Here is a 19,816-nt window from a genome sequence, read left to right on the forward strand (position 1 = left end):
AGTCATCCAAGAAGAGAACTGGGATTCACCAGGCAATCTGCTTCTCCCACTGTTTACAAACACACCTCCACCAGTTGCGATTTTACCTTTCCCTATTTTCAACCAGCACACATGTGGATGTTAAGCAGAAGGACGTAACATAGCACTTCTTGGATCAAACCTTGCAAAGAGGCTTGCAAAATAATGAGACAGCTATGCTGAAGCATCATCAAAGACTCTGCCAGACATCTCCCAGCAAGTGAAGGAGGGAGGAGATGCTCAACAAAGAGCTTTGGCAACACATGCCACCATAAGTCAAAAATATGTGAAAACATAAGAATATTATTTTTAAAAAATTGTATTTTGCACATAGAAAGGAGTATGTAGTCGGGCACAGCGTTTCAGTTTTTATAATGAGCCATTCATCTTCAGGTCAGGTTTCATAATAACTAACTGCTACAAGTCAGTCAGGTGTGGAAGAAAATTAAATGGAAAAAAAGTGGAAACGTGAATAGCCGTTGAAATTGTGTCACATTTGTACAGACTGAAGCATAATTGTATTTAAAGTGCCCAAGCTGTTTGTGACACCTTGTTTCCACCACTGCCATTACAACCTCTTTGAACACACACTGCATATTGGGAAGTTAACAAATACCTACTCGTAAGGCATCTGACATGACAATTAAGGCTCAGCGGTTTTTTCTTAAAAGCAAATATCTCAAAACTTCTAATCACAGGACCTCATTCCATGGAGGCAGCACATTCTGGGGAACAGGCCTACGATAATATTTACCGACTATCTCTTTTACTACTAGTGATTCCTAACATGTCTGGTGCTAGATCGTTTTTGCATAGGAAAATGTTATCAGGAAATCAGACAACATTATTTTTAGCACGGCTTGCACGCATCTTTAGCAATTGCAGCAAGGTGTCATATAGTTTCAAAAATATAAAATACAGCCTATCTAACCCAGGCAATCCAACACAGGGCTTGGTGTCTGGGGTAGCTCATCTGAAAAGCACTTCCTTTAGTCTCATATGCATGGCAGTAGGAAAAGAAAAACACCTTCAAGTGTGTCTTAAGATTTACAGGGACCTTTCAGACTGAATGGCTACTATCAATCATCTCTGCATTCCCAGCAGGAAATTAGACTTCCTGTTGTTTAATGCTACAATGCTTGACATAAGTCTATGAATTTTTAGTTCCAGCAGTGCTGCACTAAAAATCTATACTGTGGACAAAGAGGGGAAGAAATTTATGTTTTCATCAAATGCAGCAGAGGGAGACTATCTTTTCAGACAGTACCTCTGCGCTTTGGACTGATTTTTAATCTAAAACTATGTTCTAACCAGCAAGACAAGTACATGAAAGGACAAGGAAAGTACGCTTAAGGCGCAAAAGATTCTTTTCTCTCCCTGCTGTAAAAGAATAATTTATTTTAGTTTTAATGTCAGTCTTGTCTACAAGAAAGACAATCTATATCTCTGTCACAGGATGCCAACCAGGCTCATCATTCATACTTTTAGAAGACTAAAAATCTTCAAAGCTGCGTGTTTAAGCAATAAATTTGAGACATCTCATTGCCAATGGTGTTTATTTGGTTTCTTCTTAGCTTATTGCTGTTTTCCCCACATTTCTAACCTTTCTTTCTCCAGTCGATTGCATAGTGACCCATTTTTTCAGTTACGACAGCGACTCCGTTTCCCCAAGGAACAGAGACTGACATTCCCCAGGAAGCTGGACATGTCAGTGACAAATGTCTGTGAAGAACCGCAAGGTTCAGCCACCTTCCCACTCTGGTGTCTGCCACAGCTACAGCTGGAAAGGCTCCGTGCCAAGCTTTACTAGTGATTTTATGATGCTTTTCCTCTGTCCTCATCTTCTAACCAGTTAGATTACTCCTGCAAGAGAGGCCCATTCAAGTCAAATGAAAAGCTTTTACTTCCATTAGATTAAAGACCTCAGGATCATCTGTCTTATGCTTTGGGGGCTAAACTGACACAAAGTAGGGAAGTGCATATAAGGAAACTCTACCTCCTGGCTGGAGAAGTTGCTGTGAGGAAGGGACCCCAGACAAATAAGGGTTAGAGAGGTCCTGGACACCAGTACATGTTTTTGCCATGTACCTGGGGAAAAGTCAGTGCTCAGGCTCTCTGGAAAGCAACCACTCATAGTGCCTGTTACACTTGCTGCTGCAGCACCCTCAAAACCTTTCCACAATTGCAGTGGAAATGGGATAAGTTTTACACAATACCCAGCATTACCATTGTTTTTTTATTTTACTGAGTGCTTGTCCTGTGGATGAGTGCATGTCACATCATAATTTAGGCTAAAGAGTGAGTATTGCATCCAAGCTACGTCAGACAGGTGGCTCTGAAGACAGACAGTCACAAGCAGTTATGTCCTTTTTACCATCTGAATTTCACGGAAGCTTTTATCCCTCTTGGAAATCTGGAGTTGCTCCCTGACAGGAAAACCAGCCCAGCTTTATAAGCACCACACATATTTGTTGATTTGGTCAGTCTAACAGTGTCAAAGTAAAAGAACCATAAAAAAAGCATTTTGTGTAGGATAAAATAATAAGCCAATTTGAAAAAAAACACCCTACTACTGTTAACAAAGATGTGGCACCATACTACATTGTGGGAAGAAACACTCCTGTAACTCCACTGCTAGTCAATTCCCAGTCCTTGTGCTAGCCAGCTTCCTTCACCACACTTGAAGAACAGCCATGCCTCATCTGAATTTTATGTTCCACTTGAACTGAAATCAGAGAAGAATGTTGCTTCCTAAGCCTATGAAACATTAGACTGTGAGATCACACATTTCCTTAAACAAGGTCTAGTTCTTGTGCAGAAGCAAGATGGACATAGGTCTGAGGAAAAACGGGAAGATGAGCAATCACCTGCAGCTAACCTCCAACTGCAGCTACTGCTCGTTCTCCATAGGATGAGCCAGCACTTGGTAAAGGCAAGTCTTGAAAACAGAGCATCTACTTGTTTTTCCTTCTACCTAAGATGCAGCTGACTCATGCAGGACTGTTTTCAAAGGGCATTGAGTATGAAGACAGACATTCATGTTATAAAGTAAGAAAGCATTCTTCCTTAATAGCCAACAAATAGTTGAATTTCTGCAAGGCTGAGCTGCCTTCTCTGTAGGCTTGGCAACTGAGTGCTGCACTCACCTCAACAAAGATGAAGCAGGGGATGATGGAATAACTTCTCTGGGTATTGTTTCCTAAAGCCATTTCTCATCACACCTCTTGGGGAGGCACTGTTCAAAACTTTATTTTCCTGAAAAAAGAAAAGAAAAAGGTATTTCAGTATGTTTCGCTTTTTTTGAGAAGTCCACCTTAAACACAATGAGGTTTGTAACACGGAATGTTTGGACCAGAGCTACAGAATAAAGACAGCATAAAGGTCTAACTTGTAGTTGTACAAAATAACCCGAAAAGGTTCTCCCTTTTGCAGCTCAAAAGCAAGACACAGATGCAAGTTACAAGATACATCATCTATGGAGCAAAAGAATACAACTGTTTTCCTTACTTACAATACACTCCCATGCAAAAGCTTCTTCCCCAGTATTGTAAACTCACATTTTCAGCCTACTGTCCTGCTTGCAGTGTACCCATGCTCAAAATGTTTATCTGCATTAAGTCTGACCTGCTGAAGATGACAGCATGTCTTATGCACAGGAAAAAACTAACAAGCAAACAGAACAAAAATACCGCAAAGGACTGAGCCTTCCTAGCAGAGCCGTTCTAGTCTGCTATCAATTCATACATTAACCCAAAAGACCCTGCCTACTTACCGCTACTACAGGCTACTGGCTATTCTAATTAACATAACCTTATGTTGCTCTGTGCTAAGACAATCTCTTCATAGCACAAAAAAATAGGAAGGGAGATAACAGGAGACTAACATTGAGAATTTTTACTGAGAGTGCATATGCATTTCTGCATGCATGAGGTAACACATCAAGAAGCTGAGTCTGGCTTAAATGATTTTAGAGGAATAGGCTAGCAGGGAAGGAGGGGCTGAAAATGCAGCATGTAGCTCAGAGCTGTCAAGTGCACAATTGTTAAGAGCATGGCACACAGAAGAGAATGGAAATCCTTTGCTATCAATTTTAATGTGAGCAAATCAAGTAAGTAAAAGCATAGATTTAGGTGGGCCTGACCTCGCTTCCAACACTCCACACAGAAACCCTGCCCTGATCATAAGCATCTCCAGAGGCCAGGGCCAAGCCGGAGGGAGGAGGTGAAAACTGGTGTATTTTTCAGAGGATGCTTTGCACAACATCTTCCCTTGGCTCTTTGACCTCACTAGCATCTGGGTGACAATTCAGGCCTTGGCATATGGAGCCTGTGAGGTTCATGAAGGGGTCAGTGTTTTCTCACCAGCTCTCAGCAGGGTTACTGGAAGAAATACTATTATCAGAGCTCTAAGTTCAGCAGAGGTTATGAAGGTTGATTGAGGAGATCTGGATCAGCTGCCAGTACTTGCCACCTGCACAACAAAGAAGGCTCTTGTCATGCCACCTATTCTTAATATATTTATCTGAGCTCTAAACAATTTGACCCAGAGCTGTAAAATACACATATCATGGCTCTGGTAATACGGTTCCAGGCATAGCACTGCTACAGTGACTCCAGCAAAGTCACATCCTGTATCAGAATGGCTTTCAAACTGTAAGCCATGGAAAATACATTTCCAGGTCAAACAAAATACACAGGAAATGTTACCTGTGAAACACTTTACACACTCCCATTCCAAATTCTGAAATAGAAATATTTTGGATTTTCAAAATGTCTGTTTTTACAAACAAACTTCAACTTTACTTAGGAGATAAAACAGGGTTTATCTCAGACCTTAGTGTCACTGTTCAAAAAAAGGACAAAGTAATCCAAGTCCATTTGGGCTGTAGAAAAGACTTTCAATCATTCAGTTTTAACAACATTTTTCATACCACCAGCACTTGTGTCATATGTTTCTCCCTTCAACTTGACAAACACGTGGTACTTGCTAGAGTAGTAGGTTAAAGAGTTAGAGGAGTTTACAGAGCATTATTCCATGAAACAATTTTTGTATCCAGGAGATAAACTGTCAGCACCCTTTTTGCAAATCCTGTTCTTCAAATGGCTTAGAGCAAAGTTGTTAATGCCTCAGCACCTTTTTTTGTGCTTTTCCAGATCAAGCTTAGAAATAACACATATTTTCCATAACTCTCCTGTAACCTCCTGTAACCATGCCTTCAGCTCCAACTGCTGCATGTTCCCAACCAAAGGAGAGGGAGGCAAGGCAACCCAACAATTTTTTAAATGTTTGCAACAGATCACTGAAAGCAACTGCAGAGACTAGCAAAGAAGTTCAGGGTTCTTGGTAGTCATAAAATTGCCTAATTTAATGCTAACTCCTGATGTCATAAATATGTATTACGAAGTCTGTTCTTTTAAGCTTATTGTATGCCACTGGTTTAAACAACTGCATTGCCTATGGGAAAACATTTTACATGTCAGCTTCCCTCCTATGTGGTGACACATTTGTGTCAGACTTAAGTAGTAAGAGACCAAATAGTTGCCTGATCAGGCCAGCTAACTCCCAGAATGTGGGAAAACTCTCAGCTAGCCTGTGCTTGTCACAGCACGTCTTTTCATCAAATCACTGACAGAAGAAGAAAGGGGAGGAACAGTGTGATCTTGAAGCACCATCTTTTGTCTCTCTGCAGCTGGCAGTAAGTTCTCTAGGGGCAAAGAGCGCAAAACACAGATTACAGCAATCCCTAGATGCTTCAGTCTGCAGAGAAGTCAGAGATAACCCACTTTTGCCCAAAGAATCAGAGAATCATAGTAAGATGTAAAACAAGCATTTTGTGACAGTCTGTTTGCAGCAGGAAATATCAGTTAACATATCAGCATCTGGTGTTGCCTTCTCCATTTTTTATTTTTATCCATGTGACTCAATTGTTAAGGCACTCATGTTAGCAAAACTATAAAAGACTTTTTAGACCTCACAAGCTTTTACGAGACCTTTTAAGGCCTCATATGTGAAAACTACATGAAAGTAGAATTGGACAAACCTGTTCTAGCTAATCAGAGATTGGTGTAGAGGGAATATTAATAATCTAGAGCTCTAGTATTATGAAGTGCTTCTACTCTAACACAATTGTGTAATACGTTTGTATACTGGTTAGCATGATTTAGTTTTCATCTTGCTCACTTTACTCAACATGCATTTTCAGGAAGCCCCTCTCTACAGTGTAGGAGGCTATTGTCTGAGGTCTCCTGGGAAAACAAGCAGAGATATAGAATACACATAAGTGAATTGAAAATTCACTGAAAAGGACAGCAAAGAAAAAAGAATTCAAGCTGAAGAGATTTTCTCACTGCAGGAATCCATCTAGGAGGCAAAAAAAAAGAATGAGAGTGAAAGATAGGAGGAAGGAAGAAAGTTCTAAAAAAACCCAGAGTTTTCTCACAGGTTACTAATAAACGGAAGAATTTCTAAATGCACTACTCTAAAGATTTTTATATGAACACGTGGAGGACAGCAAAAAGGATCTACCAAAGACAAACAAGAATAAGCTGAGGCTTTATAGCATAACACACTGCAGCAGACACAGAAGACAGTGGTCACCCCTGTTAAGCTGTGTCTTGACTAGGTGAGAAGATGAACGTTATGGCTTTATATATTGCTACAGTGGGTGCTTGGCATCTGTGTAAAACACTAAAAACAGCTAACAGCCACTGTGTATCATAATTTTCAACTTATGTTTTCTTTAATAATTTTGAATCCATGTTTCTTTTGCCATTAGCTCGGAGACTGAGAGCCTGAAATGTAGTAACTGCTGCACAGACTAAGACAGCAGTGTAGCTGCTGGCGCAAGTGGGACATCACTGCAGGATCCTAAATCTGCCCAGAACAGAGGAGAGGAGGGCAACGACCCATTATTTGGTACCAGGATGGGATGCAACCACAAAAAAGGGATTAGGTTTCCTGTCTCCATCTAGACAGTTTCACGATCTTTTCAGCAGGAGCCAACATCCTCTTTTCAAAATAAAATGCAAATGTCATATTAGGAGGAACGCAGCTCTGGTATTTCTGTAACAATGCAAGAGATACTTAAAGTGCAAGAATTTCCCCATTTGTGTATTAGCTTAACCTTGCATTAACAATATGCAACCCTCTCTTGGCAAACTGCTACAAAATGTAACAATCTTTATACTCATTAAAGTAGGAATTCTGTTTAAAAGGAAAAATCCCTACACTAAAAATCCTGCACTAGTTCATCAAGGATCAATTTGCTCTACTGAAACATGAAATTTTGCACATCAAACCACCACTCGATTAAGAAAACAAATTCAAAGTAACACGACTACTGAAGATAAGTATCCGAGCTTTTGCTGAGACCTCTATCATTATAACCATTATATATCACACTAGCTCTTACAGATCTCATTCTAAAGTGGAGTCCTATATTTCCTGGGGAGGAAACAGCCAGAAAGATTTGAAGCAATTTGCCAGACATCACACACTGAGTCAACGTCTAGGCTGAAGAAAGACATATTATTCTCAGATTCCTGTCAACTGCTCCATCAACTTGACTACACTATCTCTACACTTGATAGGTACTTGCTAAATTCCTCCACACGGAAATACACAGTTCTCACTGTATATTGAAGTAACACAGGTTTTCCTTAAGCTTGCTAATGAAATCAGACTGAGTTTTCCTACCGAAACCATGACAGAATGTACATAACCCTCCACAAGCACCATCAAGCGTACACAAACATGTGACAGCCTCTTATCCCCTCTATGCAACTTCACTCCTGCCCTGTCCAAAGGCACTTCATTATTCCAGTGCAACTCTGGCATGAACATGCACATAATTTTGAACATGTTGCAACAGGATAATAAAGGGTTAAAGTGTCTTTCTCAAAGCTCTTTTCCAGCAAACCTAACCAATGCATTCAAAAGGGCTTAAGGAATCAAAGGTAAGACTTTTCTGCAAACGGTAGTCATGACTATTTAATGTTTTCCTGGCTAAAGTACAGACATTTTTAGTGTTTTCAAAGTAATCAGAAACACTGACATGAATCATTCCAAAAGACAAATTGTGTGAGAAAATGTACAAATGACATTCTAACACAAATAGTTGCTTGTGAATTGGTTTGTCTCCCTTGCATCCAAACATAACATAGACTGTTTGCTTAGTGTAACTGCATAAAAATAGTAAAACTAAGAAAACAGCACCACATTTGCAAAAATGAGAAGGTACCAGATCACTGGTACTCAGTTTGCTGTCTCAGTAAGCCAGAATGCACTGGGTTTGACCTACACATGAGAAAGTTTATCTTCGGATCAGGTTGGCCTTGGTCTGTGGAAAATATGAATATATGCAATAGAGCTTGAGCAAGAGGGAATACAGGTAGATCTGGCTTCCCATAATCAAAGAACCCTTTAGACTATCCACCATGAACTGAGGTGAAAAGAGCCACCAATATCACAGCCACTAGACCAGTAACATGGTGTCACACTGATGACATTTTATTCTCAAACTCTGACTAACATATCTGAATCATACTTGATTTTTCAGTTGTTAACTGAGAAATTGCCTAGTAACTAATTTGAAACAAATGTGTAGGTGTTCCCAGTTCTAAGACTTGGCTGGTGATTGTCTCCCAGACCACTCCTCTACCAGCACCATGACATCCTTCTTCGCAAGAATGCTGAAAGAGGAGCTGAACAGGTGATGCAGGAGCTCCATTTCCTGCATCTAGATCTCACTACAGAATAAACTTATTACAAATTTTCCTAACAGCATCAGTGCCTGATTTCTATTTAAGCTTATTGGCCACTCAGAGAAATTGGCCTGTTGGTGAAAGTGCTTCTCAGGTGTGTCTAAAGACTCAATGACAAGAAACTAATTACATATCACTGGTGTAAAAAGAACAAAAATCTGCCACCAATACACAAAACACACCCACACACAGTTAGAATCATAGAATGGTAGGGGTTGGAAGGGACTTTAGAGGTCATCCAGTCCAACCCCTCTGCAGAAGCAGGTCCACCTAGACTAGGTCACCAGGAACGTGTCCAGGTGGGTCTTGAAGACCTCCAGAGAGGGAGACTCCACACCCTCCCTGGGCAGCCTGTGCCAGGGCTCCCTCACCCTCACAGTTTAACAGTTTCTTCTTATGTTTAAGTGGAACTTTTTGTGTACCAGCTTCATCCCATTACACCTTGTCCTGTTGCTAGGTACAATACAAAAAAAGAATGTCCCAACCTCCTGAAGAAAGACATATTATTCTCCTATTCTCCTGAAGAAAGACTTATAATTAACCTCTTATTGTTACCTTCACAATAAATGATTTTGCAGCATTTAGAGTATTAAGCCAGAAAAAACACTTTATCTGGTAAGAGTTCTGACCTTCTTCTGGTAGATCAGATGACAGTCTCAACGTCTCTGCACTCATACTAGTACCCAATCATTTAATGGCAAACAATGATTCCTAAGTAACAATTCATAGCAGATCTGAACTGATGATACTTGGTACAAAATCTGTCTTGTTTTGAAGAAAGCTACATTAATAGCTCTCTGGATTCCTAAGCCACCAACCTCTTAAAAGTGTGTTGCTGAATCCCTGGTGGCAAAGCAGAGTTTGGAGGTGTGGAGTCTACTTCTCTTGAGTTTTTCAAAACCTGCCTGGATGCGTTCCTGTGTGACCTGATCAAGGTGAATATGCTTTACCAGGAAGGTTGGACTGGATGATCTATAGTGGTCCCTTCCAACCCCTACCAACCTATGATTCTGTAATCCACAAAAGGAGGTGATGCCATAGATTTTAAGAATTCTTTTAGGGACATTTACCCTTGCTACTAGCTTCATGTGGAAAATTATCTCATGTCTGAGTGATAGGCAATAGTATAAAGTCTGTAGGCATGATGACTGGTAAGAGATCTACACCTCTTAGATCCTCAACACAGTTTAAGTGGTTTGTCAGCAAGGCAGAGGCCTTCTCACTGCAGGGAGGCAAGTGAAGTCCCAATGCCACAGCTGTTAGATTCAAAATTAGCATTATTGCCATTTGGCCAGAATTTCACAGATGTTGTCTAAGCAGAACATAAAACATAACTGTGTAACTAGCAGGTTTATGTATGCAAAAATCCAGGAAGCCAAGCAGAATGGGCACAAGCCAACTATCTCACAACTTCAAACCTTCCCTTGTCCTGCAAGATCTCAAAGTGTCATTATGGATATCTGCTTCATTATGGATATCTGCTTCATTCAGTGAAGCACTGACTTCTTTGTGACAATGTTCAGTGTATCACTTATTCAGTGTTGCTCTGAATGACACTCACTAAAATGTGGTATTGCATCAGCAAAATCATATGAATGAGAAGTTTAACCTGCTATAGATTATTAACTCTTCTCCCTCTCTTGCAAAATTATTTGCAGTTCATGATAAGAAGTAATCTGATAAAAAAGATTTGTTAGAAAAAAGAGTAACAAGTAGTCTCTGAAAAGGACACACCAAACCACTGAATGTATCCATGCAACTAACAAGAGTGTTCCCACCCCTAACATTCATTTAACTCAAAAAAGCTAATTGTTCTAGATCTCATTTCATCCCTTCAAACAGTAATCTAAATTAAATAGTTGTGCATTATCTTGGGTAAAAGAAAATTACTATTTCTGGCCTTTACCCACCCACCTGAAGGCATGTCATCTTGACTTAGACTAATTTATTTGCCTTGTGAGCTTCCCTGAACAAATGCAAAAGGCAACCAATCATTTCTTTTACATCTATCTAACTCCACTATCCTTAATGACATTTATAGCAATAAACTATCAGGTGTGGTCACCAATATATTAACAGTTCACAAATGTAAAGGACTTTGAATTCCAGAGATCAGTAATATGATTAGTTTAATATAATGTATAACAGTCTGTAGTTCCAAAATTAACATATATTCAAGATACAGAATTATAATTACTGGGACTCAATGAGTGCTGAGGGAGCTGGATGATGTGATTGCTAAGCCTCTCTCCATCATTTTTGAACAATCATGGGGGACAGGTGAGGTGCCTGAGGACTGGAGAAAGGCCAATGTCACTCCAGCCTTCAAAAAGGGCAGGAAGGACAACCCAGGAAACTACAGGCCAGTCAGCCTCACCTCCATCCCTGGAAAGGTGATGGAATAACTCATCCTGAATGTTATCACTGAACACATGAGGGAAAAGATGGTTAGCAGGGCCAGTCAACATGGATTTACCAAGGGGAAATCCTGTTTAATCAACCTGATAGCCTTCTATCAGAGTAAAAATGGCTGGCTAGGTGAGGAGGGATTCCATTCCAGTGGATTCCATCTGCCTTTACTTCAGCAAGGCTTTTGACACTGTCTCCTATAATATCGTTATCAGAAAGCTCAGGCAGTGTGGCTTGGATGAGTGGACAGTGAGGTGGATCGAGAGCTGGCTGAATGACAAGAGCCCAGAGGGTGGTGATCAATGGCACAGAATTGAGTTGGAGGCCTGTGGCCAGTGGAGTTCCACAGGGATGGGTTCTGGGGCCAGTCTTGTTCAATATCTTCATCAATGACCTGGATGAGGGGACAGAGTGCACCATCAGCAAGTTCAATAATGACATCAAACTGGGAGGGGGGACTGGCTGATTCCCCAGAGGCTGTGCTGCCATTCAGCGGGATCTTGACCGGCTTGAGAGTTGGACAGAGAGGAACCTCCTGAGGTTCAACAAGGACATGTACAGGGTCCTGCATCTGGGAAGGAACAACCCCATGCAACAGCAGAGGCTGGGGATTGACCTGCTGGAGAGCAGCTCTGCAGAGAGAGACATGGGAATTCTGGTTGATAATATACTGAACATGAGCCAGCAATGTGCCCTCATGCCCTTCTTTCTTGGAGGACAAAACGAAGCAGTTACGGTCTCACCTCAACTGGCCCATGGTGACATCCTTGATGCCATGAGTGCCCTCCACTGGAACACATCTAGCACAACCAGTCCCAGCACCAATCTGCCCTCTTCTGTGCTGTCACTGCCACCATCTGCTCCCTGACAGTTCTCAAAGTTGTACAGCCAATCCAGTTGCTAAGAGATCAAAGAAAAGATCATTGGATGTTCTAACTAATAACTGACAAAAAAATGAATGACCCTTTCATACCTCTCCTTGCTGAGCAGGCAACAGCATATCCCTGTCCTGCATTTCAAGGAGAGAGGTTTGTGCAAAGTGCCAGCTATCAATCCTCAAATAATGATCTTCAACAAAATTTTCAGACCTCTCTCCACCTATTTCCCTGCTATAACAAATTAGGAAGCCAACACTCTTTTTAGTGTTCATACAGGTCGCGGTCTGAAAAGAAACCAGCTTGAATATCGTGATGGGCATGGGAATGAACAGGGTACAGCTATGTTAGACAGGGTGAGGGGAGAAAACCTGGGTGATATGTTTCTATTTACTTCTAATTTTTTTTTCAGGGGATGAATGCTACATTGAAAATTTGAACTCAAATTTACAATGAGCTAATAGTAAGTCCTAGGCATGTAATAGGCACAAGGTAGTGGGCTCCACACAGATGAAAAAATGCATTCATTTTGTTCCCTTAGGGCCAAGTAAGGAAAAATATGTGAGTATTGATTACAAGCTGTAATACTATGAAAGTAGACAAGGAACTGCCTCATCACACTTTAGCCTTTGATGATGAGATCTAGAGGGGCAGCCTCTTGCTCCTCTGATACTCTGGTATTCATATTCAAGCTGCCAGACATACACAAAGACTGCACAGATTCCCATGCCTGCAAACCTGGCAGAAATCTTAACCTTTTGTAGATATTTTATTTATTCATCTAGTTTATAAACACCTTCAATCTTCATCCCTTACAAGGATGGAGTACAAAGGATTTCTAGCATATTGGCTCTATTCCCTCATACAAAACACTAAGGCAGAAGTACTCCTTATTAGCAAAAAGGAAAAAACGGAGAGAAGAGAAATAGCCCTAATTTTTTGCTTCCCTCTTTTTATGTCTGTGCCCACTATGTGGTCAAGGGAAGCAGGCTAAATACCGTATTTTGTCTAGTTCTAAGGACAGTATTATACTATAGCTCATATGTGCCTCAGAAACACAACCTAAATAGTGAGTCAAGAATTTAATGTTTGACTACATGATATCTTCACAGTCTAATAAAATAACTGTCATTAGTCCAAAATGATTAAAAAAAACCTCACTGAACTAAAAGAAAAATGTTTCAAAATAGTTAAAAATCTTTTACAGACTTTGTATCACTTTTCACTTCTCGGTGGTTTTCTGCTCATCACAGACTTGCTCTTGAGTCCTATGGCTGATAGCTTTAGTCTGAAATGGGAGAAGAGGATTATGGCAAGCTGTCAATGTCCTCAGCTTAGTCCTCATTAGTCTAGGATCCAGTTGGGCTTATTGTTATAAATTCTCTGACATGCCTTACATCTTGTGGTTCGGCACTCTTCTTGAATTCCACGTCACATTCAGATTTGCTATATAATGCTATACTTTACATATTCTTTCTTTGTTTTCTTTGTAACACCTAAAACCAGCTTGTCTCACACCCACAACGTGGCTGCATTCCTTTAGAGACCAGTAACTGACCATTGGTGGGTTGGTTGGTTATAGCTCCATTGGCTCTAGTACTAGTATTGTGCTCACAGTTTTAAGGCCTGTGCTATTATTCCATGTCTGTTCTCCTCCATGCTGCATTTTTATCCTAGCTTAAGACAATTCATTTTACACAGAGCAGCAGCTTGTTAGTTCTAACTGTTAGGTAGAGAACTGTATGAAAATAATTACAAAAAGAGGCACTTCATTATACAATCATATAAAAGTAAGCCAAAAGCTACCACTTTGTTAGATAATTACTGTTACAGTTTAAAAGACCAGAACAAAGCCTTGAGGCAGGCCAAGGCAAGCCCTGACAATGCAGATCTGAAAACCTTCTCTTTGCAGCATTACTTCAAAACTTGCCTTCTGTTACTAGGAAAGGCAATACAGCAGTTCTCTGGCTACAAGGCCACATCATCACCCCCTAGCTTCTGACAGACTGTAAAACATAGGCTTTCACATATGAATTCATGAAGGCTGTTGCAAAACACTCCTGTGGAGTTAAGCTCCTGATTAAGGCCAAATGCGGGTCGTCTTGGAGGTTGGTGAACTCTTCCCTGTGTGATTTTCTCTCACAACACCTATACTGGTCTCAGAGGAGCTCACATGACCATTGTTTGACCTGTTAAGCACTGACTTTTAAAGCCAATCTAGTCTGCATAAATGACAAATTCTTAGGATTAAAATGACAAGTATAGTGCACAAAGCCAGATTTTTAAATTCCTGTAGCTAAGACTGCAATGTGGCCTTTAAGAGTGTGATGTGATTAAAACCACACTCTTTAACAGTAAATTGTATATAGAAAGTTACCTTATAATATTTTTTTTACACTTACATGTGTGTATGTGCAAACACATAAATTTATATACAGTCAAATATAGCTGGAGCCTGCAAACTACATGATGGATGATGGCTGGAAATAAATGGAACAATTTCATAACTGAAGTTGGTCAAAATGGTGAAACAGTCATTTACGCTAAAAATGACACAGGGAGCCAGTTGGGAGCACCATGACAGCTCTTGCCTCTAAAATGCTTTTACCCTAACTTTTCAAAATTACCTGCTTAGCTCTTCAATGTCCTCTCCAGTAAATTGATGTAGGATTGCATTTCATTTTGCGTAGCAGAGGAAACTAGTTTTTACCCTCTGTTATTTTCTCCCATCTGAGGGCCACTGATCTATACATTATTTTTTTTTAAATATCCCAAAGGCAAAAGTTCAGTCATTCCATTCACAACGTTGTAAAATTCTTTTTCTGTTAAAATTCAGTTTCTCATGGGAAAGTTCTAGATTTAGCTGATTTACAGTTGCTGCTTACAGTGCTCAAAACATTTCATTTTATAATCCCCTGGGTGGGGATGAGGAGAGAGTAGAGTGCTTATGGGTAAAAATTAATGGCCAGGGCAAGGAAGGCGATATTGTTGTAGGAGTTTGCTACAGGACACTTGATCAGGAGGAGGAAGTGGATGAGGCCTTCTACAAGCAGCTGGGAGCTGCCTCACGATCACAATCCCTGGTCCTCATGGGGAACTTCAACCACCTTGATGTTTGCAGGGATAGCCACACAGCCAAGCACACACAGTCCAAGAGGTTCCTACAGATTGTTGATGACAACTTCCTGTGGCAGGTGATCAAGGAACCAACAAGGAGGGGTGTGCTGCTGGACCTGGTACTGACAAATATGGAGGGTCTGGTTGGGAATAAGAAGGTTGGAGGCAATCTCAGCTGCAGTGACCATGAGATGGTAGAGTTCAAGATCCTGTGTGGAAGAGGCAGGCCACAAAGGAGAACCGTGATCTTGGATTTCAGACAAGCCGACTTTGACCTCTTCAAACATCTACCTGGACGGATCTCATGGGATATGATTCTAGAAGACAGAAGCGCCCATGTGAGCTGGTCAGTCTTCAAGCACCACTTCCTCCAAGCCCAGGATCAGTGTGTCCCAATGTGCAAGAAAGAGGAAAAGGAGACAGGAGGCCTCGATGGATACGCAAGGATCTGCTGGGACAACTCAGGCAGAAAGCAGCCATCTATGAGAGGTGGAAACAGGGGCTGGCTTCTTGGGAAGAGTATAGGAACACTGCCAGAGCATGCAGGGGTGCAACTAGGAAGGCTAGAGCCCTTCTAGAATTAAATGTAGCCAGGGATGTTAAGGACAGCAATAAGGCATTTTTCAAGTACATCAGCAGCAGAAGGATGGTGAGGGGTAATGTGGGCCCTCTGCTAAATGCTGAGGGTTCCCTGCTGTCTCATGAAGAGAAGGCCAAAGTATTGAATGCCTTCTTTGCTTCAGTCTTTATGGCCAAGGCCGGCCCTTGGGAAGCCCAGTCCAGCAAGGATAACAGGATGGCCTGGACAGCAGAGGAGTCTCTGGGAGGAAGAGGTTAAAGACTTGTTGGCCAAGTTTAAGGCTCATAAGTCAATGGGTCCTAATAGGATGCATCCTAGAGTGCTGAGGGAGCTGGTTGATGTGATTGCTAAGCCTCTCTCCATCATTTTTGAACAATCATGGGGGACAGGTGATGTGCCTGAGGACTGGAGAATGGCCAATGTCACTTCAGGCTTCAAAAAGGGCAGGAAGGACGACCCAGGAAACTACAGGCCAGTCAGCCTCACCTCCATCCCTGGAAAAGTGATGGAACAACTCATCCTGAATGTTATCACTGAATATATGAAGAAAAAGATGGTTATCGGGGGGAGTCAACATGGATTCACCAAGGTGAAATCCTGTTTGACCAACCTGATAGCCTTTAATGAGTGCAAAACCGGGTGGCTAGATGAGGGGAGAGCAGCGGATGTCATCTACTTTGACTTCGGCAAGGCTTTTGACACTGTCTCCCATAACATCCTCATCAGAAAGCTCAGGCAGTGTGGCTGGAAGAATGGACAGTGAGGTGGATCAAGAGCTGGCTGAATGACAGAGCCCAGAAGGTGGTGATCAGTGGCACAGAATTGAGTTGGAGGCCTGTGGCCAGTGGAGTTCCACAGGGGTCGATTCTGGGGCCAGTCTTGTTCAATATCTTCATCAATGACCTGGATGAGGGGACGGAGTGTACTCTCAGCAAGTCGGCTAATGACATCAAACTAGGAGGACTGGCTGATTCCCCAGAAGGCTGTGCTGCCATTCAGTGGGATCTTGACCAGCTTGAGAGTTGGGCAGAGAGGAACTTCATGAGGTTCAACAAGGACAAGTGCAGAGTCCTGCATCTTAGAAGGAACAACCCCATGCACCAGTACAGGCTGGGGGTCGAACTGCTGGAGAGCAGCTCTGCAGAGAGAGACCTGGGAATCCTGATTGATAATAAACTAACCATGAGCCAGCAATGTGCCCTTGTGGCCAAGAAGGCCAATGGCATCCTGGGATGTGTCAAGAAGAGTGTGGCCAGCAGGTTGAGGGAGCTTCTCCTCCCCCTCTCCTCTGCCCTGGTGAGGCCTCATCTGGAGTCCTGTGTCCAGTTCTGGGCTCCTCAGCTCAAGAGGGACAGGGAACTGCTGGAGAGAGTTTAGCACAGGAACATCAAGATGATCAAGGGTATAGAACATCTTTCATAAGAGGAAAGGCTGCGGGAACTGGGGCTGTTTAGTCCGGAGGAGATTGAGGGGAGATCTTATTAACATTTACAAATATCTAAGGGGTGAGTGTTAGGAGGTTGGGACATCCCTCTTTTCTATAGTAGATAGTAACAGGACAAGGGGTAATGGGATGAAGCTGGAACACAAAAAGTTCCACTTAAATCTAAGAAAAAACTATTTCACTGTTCAGGTGAGGGAGCCCTGGCACAGGCTGCCCAGAGGGGTTGTGGAGTTTCCTTCCTTGGAGGTCTTCAAGACCTGCCTGGACATGTTCCTATGCGACCTGATCTAGGTGACCCTGCTTCTGCAGGGGGGTTGGACTAGATGATCTCTAAAGGTCCCTTTCAACCCCTACCATTCTATGATTCTGTGATTCTATGATAAAGTAAAGCTAAGAAGTGCCAGGTTAACGATATCCATAAGACTGTATTGGATATATATTTTTTGGTACCATGGAAGACAAAAATAGCAGATATTTCAGAGAGTGTAAACTTTTTATGTTCATATTGATATACTTGGCATTTGCTCTGCATGATTCCCTTGATTTAGTCTGGTCACTTTACCTCTGAAAACACTCAGATACTCTTTGTAAGCGTTCCTCTGCTTTCTTCAATAATGTTCTGGAAGGCGTGCTAGAGGAACTATAGAGCCTCAACTGTCCCTCTTCTTACTACTCGCTTCTCTATACACAAGGCTCACACCACAACAGAGATTTTCGCTGCCACTGTGAGTCATACTCTGCCCTCCCTGCAGTAGCCCATGCTCCTGCAAGCCCCTGGTTAGTGCATGCTTCAGACTAATCTGGTACCAGTGTAGTGTCCATCACATGCTTTGTATGTGTGCTGCCAGGCTGCTTCTCAGTGTCAGTGTGATCCTGCAGCTCTGTCTCAGCAACCAAATTCATCTCTTATTTCTTTCTTTGTTCCTGCTTTTATAAACCAAGTCCTTAGCCCCTCATTCTGTTTCAGTATTTGCTGGCTGCAGGGAATATGCATCTATCTCAGCTTTTACAGCCACCGAGCAGCTGTAGTGGAAGCTTACACAGCATGTACTCATTCAACTATAGTAAAGCAAGTATATCTTTATTATTTAAGAAGCTATTCAGGGCACATTTTTTTATTTAAAAGGCCTAATTTTACAGCCAAGTCTGTTTAAAGTTCTAGGGTCAGCTCAGTGGTTTTATAACAACTTGGCATATCTCTGCATATCTCCCTTCCCTTATTCCTCAACCTTCTAATTTTACAGCAGCAAAGGGTGATCCACAATTCACTTTGAAGATTCCCAGATTCTCCTTAACAGAAGCATTTGGTCTTGTGACCTTCTATTTCTCTGAGTGAAGGATGAGATTGAACAAGGTCAAATCACAGAACCCCATCCACCCCACCATCCCTTTTGGAAGTTGCTTCCATAACAACTGTGATGAGGCATTACATTGCCCCAGTGCTGCACTTTACTTTTTAACCTCAGCTTCACAGTCTTATAAGTCTGCATCCATCTGTTCCAGGACTTGCATCTCGTGCACTGTTATTCAGGCTGCTACTGGAGCCTCTTTCATAACTGTTGTTTGGGAGGTGATGGTGGCATACGTGTCTGTCAGTGCCAGGCAGTGGGGTGGAAGTGCAGTGCTCAATTCGTGATTGTCAGTCCTAATGACCTTTTCTCCTGTAAGAGAGACTTTAACTCCTAATTCTCTGCCAGAATTTGCTCTCTCATAGTAGCTGCTTACAGGCTTTTTGTTACTGCATAGTACTTCTAACTTAGTATCTTGATGCAAAATGGGTTTTTTTCATTTTTATTCTTTCCCAATTTACATGTTACATCTCATTTTCTGTCTCTTGTATTTTGGTCTTTCAGTTCCCAAGTTCATGCTGTCTCTTCATCATCATTTCCCTGTATATTCTACTTCTTCACAGGAAGGTTTTGGTTGTGTTTTTTCTTCCGTTTTGCAAACTCTTGGTCAGCATCCAGGAAAGACCTCTGTTCTGCTAGGACTGTAATGCAAACATTTTAAACCAGTATCATCTAATGCTGGGCTTCTGCCGGGCTTCACCATGCTCAGACTCACATCTACTCACATCTATTTTTACCAGACTCTGTCGGCTCAAAGGCCATTAGACTGACACCTAACTAAAACAAAAATTTACCAATGTTGAGTTCCAGCCAGATTAAGACAAGGAGGCAAACACCATCTTTTCCCTCCTCCCGGTTTCTCCTGTGATCCTTTGTCATGTAAGTTGTCAAAAAGAGTTACTACATTTTACTCTGCCCACTTGATGAACTCCTGCCAACTACATGGCCCAAAGAAATATCTCTTACATCAAGAGAATTTACTGTTGACCTAACTCAAATCTTAACGCTAATGAAATGGCTTCTGCCTGTGTTTTCTCACTTGTGGTGGATACAATGAGACACATTAAGAGCTGTAGTACGTCCCCTTTTCTATTTCTTCACAAGTTTATGCCATTATTTTATAAATGTAGGCTCACTCTTTTAACTCTTAATGTCACGTGTTAATTATCCATTCATAACTACATCATGGTTATGATATTCAGTAGATGATGGGACCATAGGAGTTGCAAGTTTCTTCTTGGAACTTCTAGGGGAGCCAAGTG

General features: G+C 41.7%; 1 protein-coding gene across 1 annotated transcript in view; it reads right to left on the minus strand.

Moving 5' to 3' along the window:
* Positions 1 to 19,816, minus strand: part of PLPPR1 (phospholipid phosphatase related 1) — a 125,257-nt gene that overhangs the window by 64,163 nt on the left and 41,278 nt on the right. Inside the window, exon 3 of the mRNA XM_062018275.1 lies at positions 3,165 to 3,273. Coding sequence (XP_061874259.1) covers positions 3,165 to 3,227 — 63 coding nt within the window. The 5' untranslated portion in view covers positions 3,228 to 3,273. The remainder of the gene's footprint in view (positions 1 to 3,164; positions 3,274 to 19,816) is intronic.

Source organism: Colius striatus, chromosome Z (genome assembly GCF_028858725.1).
Source record: "Colius striatus isolate bColStr4 chromosome Z, bColStr4.1.hap1, whole genome shotgun sequence".
Taxonomy (NCBI): domain Eukaryota; kingdom Metazoa; phylum Chordata; class Aves; order Coliiformes; family Coliidae; genus Colius; species Colius striatus.